The following is a 10,287-nucleotide window of genomic DNA, read 5'->3' as shown; positions in this document are numbered from 1 at the left end:
CCCAGGGATAGTCCACTACACTAACCCTCCCCCCCGTCCATGAAACCGCTACTATTCGCCTATTTATCCTAGCTTACAGCATATCCCTTCTCTAGCACACGACACAAGCTAAGACGGCGAGATGGCCGAGCGGTCTAAGGCGTCACGTTAAGGCCGTGATCTCTTCGGAGGCGTGGGTTCGAATCCCACTCTCGTCAGTTTTTTTTCTAATTCTAGTTAAAATTAGCTATTGAATTTTTTACTATTTATTATCCTGACGCTTTGTCAATATTTTGATACAAAAAATGCAAGATTGATAGTTGAGTAGTTTAATTATTAACCACAATTATAAAAAACTGATTACTTAATGCATGGTCCGGGAATCGAACCCGGGTCTGCCGCGTGGCAGGCGGCAATTATACCACTAAACCAACCATGCTTTCAGATTCTGGATTGTTACGAGAAAATTGATTTTTGTACTGAAAAGTCACAGGGGCAGTCACATAGACAATTCACTACAACTTTCGTCGTATCAGAGGTCCCGAAGGACTTGACAAACTACCACTTTCCTACCAACCGATGATCGAACCCGAGGTGCACGCCCTAGTCGCAAGGAACCCTGACAGATTCTAAAGGGAATTCAGAGAACATTATCTCGATCTTCACCTACTGTGGAGGAGAAAGCTGCTCCGCCTAGACGAACGACTCACCAAGACTCTCACACAGCGAATCCCCCTTGTCGGTAACAAACACAATTTTCCTTTAACAAAATGTTCTATTGCAGGGATTGAGATCATCGCTTACACCACCAAAGCTGGGAGACTATACAAGCAGAATGCGTCAACCATAATCACCGAGGAATGGAAAGACGTTTCCTGTGACGTTGACAGTGGATAAAGGCGTGGGCCAGGTGGAAAAGTCGTCCGTCAGAACCCAAGCACAGAACTCTTCGCTGGAGACTTATGAAGCACAAAATAGTTACCGGAATCATCACTAGCAAGTGGACTGGAGATCCTCACACCGCTGTATATTAATACCATTTCCTCTATCGCTCTTTTCCCCTTTTTTTTTTCTTTTCTTCTTTCTTTTACTTTTTAATCCTTTCCTTTTCTTCATTATTTCATGTACATAAGCAACTTATCTTAATACCGTTGCACACAACTGTTTATCCCTCCCTCTCACATTTATTCCTTTCCCTTTCTTTATTAAGCTAATTCTATTTCCATACTTTCCCAGCTTTTTCCTCTTCACCTTTTCTTTCTTCCTCTTACAAACATATCTTTTTTTTTCTATCTTTCTTTTCCTTTTATCTTCCAGATCCTTCAAGGTAGCCAGGAGCATTACCTCGGTGATTTGAAGTAGAAGCTACCCTATCATTTAACAGGATAGGATACATTTCAATAAAGCCGATCAATTCACCTTCAATAGGAGTATAGTAAATCGTCTGACTCTTACGAGACTTGATCATGCTTACATCACTCCAGATATCATCCCCCTTGCTGACGATACCCACACTAGGTCTACTCCAATCCAGACTGACCATCGAGCACTAATATCAACGATACGATTTGCCCCAAAACAAAAACAAGGAGCGGGAGTATGGAAACTAAATACTGCCCTACTGGCGGAAGAAGACTATAAAAAAGGAATAGAAACTCTCTGGCAAGATCTTCAATATGAGGCTCGACAACTCGAACAGGACCCAGTGGCCTTCTGGGAAAATGCCAAACTGGAATTCAAAGCCTTCTCAACCTCCTACGCAACCATTCGGAAGAAATACACTGACAGGCGAATGAAACCCTTAGGTAAGAGACTCAAAAAATTAGACACATTAACCCCACCCTTTGACCCAGAAAGAGAAAGGGAGCGGGAGGGGATATTAGAAGAGCAAAGAGATATCCTAAATCAGCAGATAGAGTCAAAAAAATTAGAACCCGGGCTAGATGGACAGAGCAAGGAGAAAGGTCGACCCGCTACTTCCACAGACTAATCAAAGCTAGACAGGCCGGCAACCAGGTAAACACACTAATAAATCAAGAAAGAAACACATTGCAAATCCAATTTCTCTTGAACAAAATTGGGTGGTTCATATGTGCAGCTTGACTATTTTTACCTCTTGAACAACGTTAACCTATCCAATATATGATTTATTTATTGAGCTAATATGTATATGGAGAAGTAAAATGCATGCATTCAGTGTAGACTAAGCTACATATATATGTTGCATTAGAGAAAGGCGTACTCATTAATCTATTTGTACACAATCAATCCATATTACACTAGGACCTGATTCTGTACTAGATACAAAGGGAAAGAATAAATAAGTTTAAGCGTAAACTGTATAACAAAGGATGGGGAGAATAACGAAAGTAAATAGATACCGAGTTAAAAGAAAATATATGCTTTTAAGGAAAGAATAAAGTATACTATGCGTGATTGACTCCAGCATCCAAATCTTGCTGCTTGACTAATTCGCTGTATACTCCACCAAGAGCAATCAACTCCAAATGCTTTCCTTGCTCGACGATTTTTCCGTCTTTGAACACAACGATCACATCTGAATCTTGAATTGACGATAAACGATGTGCGATTGCGACGGTGGTGCGTCCAACCATGGCATTATCTAGAGCTTCTTGTACTAATTTCTCCGATTCCGAATCAAGTGCTGAAGTCGCTTCATCTAGCAGTAGTATCTCGGGATTACGAATAAGAGCACGAGCAATAGCGATACGCTGTTTCTGACCACCCGACAGCTGTGAACCTTTGTCGCCCACTCTTGTATGATATCCATTTGGTAGATTGGCAACAAAGTTGTGAATATTTGCTCGCTTTGCAACGTCTTCGATTTCTTCCTGGGTCACAGCTTCACCCTCTTCACGTCCATACTCAATGTTTTCTCTTATAGTCATATCGAAGAGAACAGGTTCCTGGCCGACAAGTGCAATGCGCCGACGCATAGCCCCAAGCTGCCACTTGCGAACATTAGTTCCCTCAATCTGTGCCTCCCCAGAGATAGTGTCATACCACCGCATTAGTAACGCGATAACAGTCGATTTTCCGCAACCAGATGGTCCAACTAGAGCGACTTTTTGATTTCCATTTATATTCAACGATACTCCATCGAAAATAGTTGCATCTGGCCTTGACGGATAGGAGAAAGCTGCGTTCTTTAGGCACGCGGTTCGCGGAGCAGGTCCTGACAAGTCTCCGTCAGCATCTGGGTCGATGGTTGTGCACTTGTCCATCAGCTCGAAAATGTTAATGGCGGCTTGACGAGCCTTGACGACTTTGGGAAGTGAGGCTGAGAGATGTCCGAGACCCACGGCAGTAAACACGACAGCAAACATCGAGGTGAAGACTTGTTCAATGGAAATTTCACCCGCCCTAACAAATTGAATTCCAACATAAAATCCAAGTGCGAATACGAAGAATTGGAATCCTTGAATAGGACGTCAAGAACATTAGTAAAAAATTGCCGAAACTACTATTATCATATCGTATCATAGACGGATCATTACCTTGTGACATTCCATATCCAATGGAAGCGAGGTAAGCTTTCTGGAGAGAAGCCCGGTGGGGACCCTTGTTGGCTTCGATATATTTGCTTTCGAAAACATCCTCAATGCCAAGGGAAGCGACCGTACGAATTTCCCGAATGGCTTCCCCAGCAACCTGCCCAGATTTCTCGTAGCCTTTCTTCGTTTTACCAGAAAATCTGTCAATATAAATAGAGCATAAGTTGGATATTCTGGCTATAATGACTTCCGAAATAAACAAGTCACTAACCCTTCAAGCGCCTTCATTTCAAAAACTCCCGCCAACGCAAGAACTGGCACAGTAGCCACCAGCACCAGAGTCAGCTTCCATGAACTTGAAAATGCGATGCCAAGACCCATAGCGATAGTGACAATAGTCTGTCCAGCATTCATGAAAAGAGCCTCAGGCAATTCATGCATTTGAGTGGCCTCTTTAGCAAGACGGGCTGTCAAAGCTCCGGTAGAATGCTCTGGTTTATCGAAGAAAGCCATCTCTTGGCTCATGATGTTGCGGAAGCAAATAGAGCGCACTCTTTTGACAAGACGTTCTCCACAATATAACATAAGTCCATCCTTCAAAACAAAACTAACAAAAGACCCCACACCAATTACTACGAAGAGGATAGACCATAGTCTTGATTTTTCTTCGACCTCTTGGACTTGAGGATTGGCGAGTACATTAATAAGTTTTGCAAACATCAAGGAGAAAGATGGGAAAATCTGTGGAAATAAAAATATAGAATATTCCCATGTCAGTGTTAAAGGATAAGTCTCGTATAAGTTGTATAAGCAAACAATACATACCGCACCACCCAACGCACTCCCAATAAAAGATATGGTCATCAATCCCCATTCTGGTCTCATCATCCTAATAATGCGTAACACTGGCTTAGTTTCTACAGCCACGTCAGTATCTCCCCCTTGAGCCCTGGCCATGGCTGCGTCATTTTCCTTTGAACTACGTCCAGTTAACTGTCGCGCAAAGCTTAGCACTTTTTTCAGCTGAGGAGGATTCTCCGTTTCGATGAGCGCTTTCTCTTCTAGATCGGTTTCACCCATAGTTTCCGAGTCTATTGATTCTACATCGCTTTCAGTCTTGAGCTGCTGCTCCATAACATAACGATAATAGGCGCCCTGTTTTGCAAGCAGATCCTCATGAGTGCCTTGTTCGACGACTCTTCCCTTATCCATCACAACAATCAGATCAGCATCACGAATTGTTGAGAGGCGGTGTGCAACCACAATAGTACTACGATTGCGAGAGGCCGTCTTTAAGGCGCTTTGTACAAGACGTTCGGAATAAGTATCAAGTGCAGAAGTCGCCTCATCGAGAAGGAGGATGGAGGGGTTGCGAATCAGTGCTCGTGCGATTGCAATACGCTGTTTCTGACCACCGGAGAGCTGTGAGCCTTTCTCGCCAACCAGGGTATCGTATCCTTTTGGAAGCTTCTTTATTAGGTCATGACAATTCGCTTGCTTACAGGCTTCAATGATTTCTTCTTCGGTTGGATTGCGATTAACTGCGCCAAGCACGATGTTGTTGCGGATCGTATCGTTAAAAAGAACGGGCTCCTGCCTAGAAACGTTAATATTCATTTCGCCAATTAATATCAAAATAATACATTCACGAATAGTATACTGGAAATAAGCTAATATCTACCCAACCAGACCAATTTGCGATCGTAACCACCGAACATTTAGCTCCTTAAGTGATACCCCATCTATTAACACCTCCCCTTCCGATGGATCATAGAAACGCTGAACAAGCTGAATGATGGTCGATTTACCACTTCCCGAGGCACCCACAAGGGCCACTGTCTTCCCACTAGGTATCTCGAGGTTGATACCTTGCAAAATTGGAACCTCTTTTCGCGAGGGATAGCTGAAGCGTACATTGCGAAGAGTGATATTTCCGTTGCACACAGGGGGCTCTAAACCTTTCTTTAGGGACTTTGTAGAAGAATCAATATCGGGAATACGATCAATTGTTTTAAAGATCTTGTATGCTGCGACTTGCGCTTCCACCATTGACTTGAGATTTGGAGGGAGTTGTCTATGGTTTAAGTTGTTAAGTGCTCAGTATAACATTGTATGTGCGCATAGATAAAGAAAGTTACCCTAAGGAAAATGCGCCAATAATAACCGCAAAAAATGTTTGTAGGACTTCAGCTCCCTTCATAATTTGCTGAGACACCAGATTCGCGCCATACCAAAAGCCAAGCCCATATGCCCCAAAGAGAATTAGGAAGGTAAGCCCCAGGGAAAAGCCTAGTATAAAGAGAGGAGATATGAATTTGCCGGCATTTTGAGGTTAAACATATATTAACAAAATAGTACCTGAGCCAATTGCTTTCTTCCTGCCTGCCTTAAAAGCAGCTTCAATTTTATCCTCATACTGTTTAATGAAGCGAGATTGCAAAGAGAAGGCAGCGACCGTGCGAATACCCGAAACTGCCTGTTCCATGATCGCACCTGCACCCGAGTATGCATCCTGACCATCCTTGGTTCCAGCTGATACCAATTTTGTGAGTAAAAATCCGCACAGTGCCAAAAGGGGAACCACCGCTAGGAGTACTAGGGTCAGACGCCAGCTAAACACGAATGCAATAATAAATCCGGAAATGAACATGGAGATATATTGGATAGCGAGGCCAACTTTGTCTGAAAGGCCTTCTTGAATAAGGAACGTGTCTGCGGCTAGTCGCGATGTAAGCGATTCCGATTCAATAGTGTCAAACCAGGTTTGATCTTGGCGAAGGACTGCGTGTAGGTAAAGTTCTCGAATGCGCTAATTTTTCATATTGGGATACAGGATCGTTCAATGATAAAAGGACTATAGCAATATGGCAATCGATTAATTTACCTTTGTTTGGTACTCTCCTGCCAATGTCCAGAAGCACATTGAGCCGTAAGTTGAGACCGTTAATCCAATTCCGAACCAAACAAACATCAGAACACCCTCCATTAGGGTGGGGTAAGCCTGGTCGAGCGAAGTGGCACCCGATATCGTAAAGCCTCCAATAATGCGACCGAACGAAATACCCATCAGTGGCTGGGCAATACCGGCAGCAATACTGCAAATGATTCCGAGGCTTATAATAAAGTGATACAAATAAGTACTGAAAGTCGTAAAATAGAACTAGCAATATAGTGGGGATTTTGTACTCACAAGACTAGCAGAATATCGAGCCACGTTGCGTATCGATACAACTTAATATAAGGCACTTTTTCTAACGTCTCTTTTTCCGGCTTGGCATCTTTAGCATCATCTTTTTTCTTGCTAAAAAGCTGGAATAGCCCGCCTTTTTTTGCTTTTTCTAACTCTGTATCTCTAGGATGCTCGTTCTTCTCATCGCCTTTCACATCAACGCTTATATCGTTCTTCTCATTTATATTCATTCTCAGGCACAGCTATAGGGCAAAGCAATGTGTAAATCAAATGGTGTAGGGTTCTTAGCGATGAACCTACAGATGGAATGAGAAGCGAGTAAGATGGAATTGAGTTGGAATGAGGTAAAGAATAGTGAGAAAAGGGCTGTGATTGCGGACTTGAAAGGCGATGTTAGGTAAAGAGGTCGAGAAAGCTGGTATTTATTAGTCGAGCCAAGAAAGGGAATTGTTCGGAGAAACCGTCACTCTTACATGTTCCCTCCGATCCACGCCACGGATTTTACTTGACAAAATTAGATTTAAGCGCATCACCCGGGCGGCTATTACGAGGGAAAGAGGGTCCAAGGCAGAGCGACGCGGCATCCGCGGCCTTGCGCGCTGCGATCCTAACCTGCTTCGCTAATCCCCCCAGCTGGGAGCAAGGGCCAGCCGCTCGCTTTCTATTGTTCCCTTGCCCTCCAGCAACACGCAACCGCCTCCGATTCGCAAGCGTGCGCAAAAGGCAAACTTAATTTAGAAGGTTCCCTCTCGTGCGATTGGCCGGAAGACTGAGCAAAGGTTGGCCAATTTTCGGAAATGGGACCGATTTACTAACCGCAGAGGAAAATCCAGTTTAGACGCGGAAAAACTAGGCGGGGTGACTCAACCCTATTCTTTCTTTCCATATTAATATCGTGGTGATTGGTGCAATCCTTCGGTTTGGGCATATAACGCATAAAGCCATATATGTCGATTGTATATATCCGAGCGTATTAATGACTCGTGTGTGGAGCACGCTCCACCCTTTTTTGCCCAACTTCCCCTTCGCTTTACCGCTTTCAACTGCGCAGGCGCAAATTGGCGAGCGCATGCCCCTGCTTTCTATGGACCCTCCCTCGTCACCAACAAGCACATTTTCTATGCAAACCAGCTACAGGCATAGTAATTGGTAAAAGAAAAGTAGTACGGCCAATCTCCGAAGAGCCACAATCCAGACGACAGCTCGACTCGGAAACAATCCGATACTACTACTCTCTTGCTATTCAACAATTACACGGTAAGCAGCCTATTCTAATTTAGAATGAGTTTTCGACAGGAAGTACAAGAAATTGGACTAAGCCTCCTTTGTATTCAACACAAGCAAGGATCAGATCTTTAAATTTGCCAAGCTCAGAAATTTTAGAATTGGAATTTTTCTATCAAATCAGCTCACCGAACGCAATAGCCCATGTTTGGTAAGAAGGATATTAGTTAACGTGAATTCGCTTGAGAAGTAAAATGTCTCATCTCATCGAAATAAGTGCCCCTAATCTTGTTACGTCATCTAGAAATTACTATATCTCATGGCTCTCCGAGAATTGTATTAAAGGTTCGTCAAGTGCCATTTGAGCCATAGCAATGAACAGTTAACTTCAAATTCTCGAGCAATACGGAGGTATTTTTGTATGCTTGCAGGATTAACGAAGTTGAATACATATTTGCTATGCATATATTAGCATTCCGATTATTCATTCCTAAAAAAATTTATCTCCCTTCATTCTTGTCTGCTTCTTCAACTGCTTTAAGTACTGGTTGTACCTCTGGTCAGTTGTTATGCATGATACAAATGTGGAAAAAAAAATATTTTCTCTATCGATTTTAAAAGTGAAAAGTTAATATATCATAAAGAAGCGCACGCACTGCTTTATGCTTACATCCGCTTCATGGTGTTTTCCCCATGAATATTTTTTGTGCATAAGATAACTATCAAAATGCTTCGCTTGAGGTTAGCGAGAAACTTCGAGCCATGGTCAGTGCACCTCATTTTGGTGATCATGCTCTAATAGATTTCGTCAGTGAAGAGTGCGGGAGGGTTGGAAGTGGCGGCTCTTTGGGTTGGGATGCAGATCTCCTTCTATGTGTTCAGGGGACCTGTGATGTTGTAAATACACCTCTCTGCCTACTGTCACACCGTTGTGAGTTTAGAATATTCGAAAAAGGCGTGGTGGCTCGTGACCTTCGAGGCGTTAAAGCGAGTACACCTCGGGTCGTGACTAAGATATATTGAGTTAGTAATCACACGCTCGGCAAGAGTTCGCCAGCAGAGCATGCGGTGTTTTGAAGGAGTAGAATACGGGTGACAGGGTATTCGGCATAGTCGTATTGTATCGTATTTTAGGGATTCCCGAGTACTTTTTTTTTGATCAAAAGCGAGTCTTTATTGTTTAATAAGACCCTAAAATACAATCGTTACATTATTAAAATTAATAAAATGAGAGAAAAGCTAGATATTAGCGCGGTATTGCACTTCGGGATAATTTGATCATGAAAAATTTTCTCCTCGAATGGGTAGATGAGAAATAAAGCTCAACTAACTGTGGGTATTAGGGAACGACTTTATAGGTGATATGGAGAGAGAGATATGAAGAAAGAAAAGGGCTAGTAGTGGGGGCTACTGCGTCATTCCAGTTCTAGAGCCGCTCTATTAGCTCCTTCTTTCACCGCGCCCATTTTACACCACCTGCTTCAGAACTGTTAAATTTGTCACTTTATTCGGGCTCTTGTTAGTTCGGCTCCTATAGCCTCCTCAATATCCAGCTTAGCCCGATTGATGATGGTTTCGGATGAGGCTCGAGTATTTTCAAAATGAAAGGCAATGCGATCCCGATGGATTTGCCATAACACCGAATCGAAGACGATTTGAGCCGCGTGTCTTACTGTCCTCGGGGCTTCCGGTAGGTTACCAAGTACGAGATTCCTGGGGTTCAGCAACTGAGTGTTTAGGGGGCCTGAGATAGTGTTGATACACCTCTCCGTCCAATGTCACACTGGTGTGAGTTCGGGAGATTCGAAGAAGGTGTGACGGATGGTGTTCCTCGGAGCGTTACAGCGGGTACATTTCGGGTCATGACCAGGGAATGTCGAGTTTGTAATTACACGCTCTACGAGGATTCGCCAACGTAGTGTGCGGTGTTTTGGGAGGATTGGCCGTTTTTGGATGGAGGTCCAGAGCCTTTCCCATTCCTTTGCCGTGGATGCAACCTCTGGCCAGGGTTGGGGCGTCAGCATTTTTGATTCCGGAGAGCCATTTCGCTGGAAGTGCCTTCCTGTCGGGTGGAGTATTCCAGGACGGGCGCGCCAGCCAGGTGACAGAGGTGAAGTGGGAAGCGAGGAGACGGATGTTGTTGGGGTATGGCAGAACATTTCGTGATTTTCTCTACTAGGTTGGGGGGCAGGATAAGGTATTCATGTTCCCATTGTAAGGAAAAATCGATATAGCGACGTTCGCATGCTCTTTTTAGCCTTTCCGTGGGTTGCGCAGAGTATCTTCGCTCCAAAAAGGCTTGTCGCCGGAGTGATCTGCATTCAATCCTTCCTCTATTGATAAGAAAGGTCGCGCTTCCTGAATTTATTTTTTGGATTT

At 43.6% G+C, this 10,287-nt stretch overlaps 2 protein-coding genes and 2 non-coding genes across 4 annotated transcripts; 1 reads left to right on the top strand and 3 right to left on the bottom strand.

Moving 5' to 3' along the window:
- Window positions 1-115: 115 nt before the first annotated feature.
- VTP21DRAFT_t240 lies at window positions 116-197 on the top strand. The gene has a single exon. It is a non-coding gene; the product is annotated as a tRNA-Leu (tRNA).
- A 150-nt stretch (window positions 198-347) lies between these two features.
- VTP21DRAFT_t239 lies at window positions 348-418 on the bottom strand. Its single transcript has one exon. It is a non-coding gene; the product is annotated as a tRNA-Gly (tRNA).
- A 1,987-nt stretch (window positions 419-2,405) lies between these two features.
- VTP21DRAFT_5800 (uncharacterized protein) lies at window positions 2,406-6,914 on the bottom strand (the record flags this gene model as incomplete). Its single annotated transcript, XM_069396362.1, has 9 exons — window positions 2,406-3,418; window positions 3,498-3,694; window positions 3,766-4,235; window positions 4,320-5,091; window positions 5,176-5,568; window positions 5,633-5,783; window positions 5,853-6,303; window positions 6,379-6,607; window positions 6,685-6,914. The coding sequence occupies 9 exons, from the start codon at window positions 6,912-6,914 to the stop codon at window positions 2,406-2,408; spliced, it is 3,906 nt and encodes a 1,301-aa protein (XP_069247881.1).
- Window positions 6,915-9,407: 2,493 nt separating this feature from the next.
- Window positions 9,408-10,067, bottom strand: VTP21DRAFT_5799 (uncharacterized protein; the record flags this gene model as incomplete). The annotated part of the gene is made up of 2 exons (XM_069396359.1): window positions 9,408-9,621; window positions 9,691-10,067. The coding sequence occupies 2 exons, from the start codon at window positions 10,065-10,067 to the stop codon at window positions 9,408-9,410; spliced, it is 591 nt and encodes a 196-aa protein (XP_069247880.1).
- Window positions 10,068-10,287: the final 220 nt, after the last annotated feature.

The sequence above is a fragment of the Calcarisporiella thermophila genome (assembly GCF_041956535.1).
Source record: "Calcarisporiella thermophila strain CBS 279.70 unplaced genomic scaffold VTP21scaffold_23, whole genome shotgun sequence".
NCBI classification, from domain to species: domain Eukaryota; kingdom Fungi; phylum Calcarisporiellomycota; class Calcarisporiellomycetes; order Calcarisporiellales; family Calcarisporiellaceae; genus Calcarisporiella; species Calcarisporiella thermophila.
Note: the sequence above shows the minus strand (reverse complement) of the source record. Positions and strands in the feature narration are given on the sequence as shown.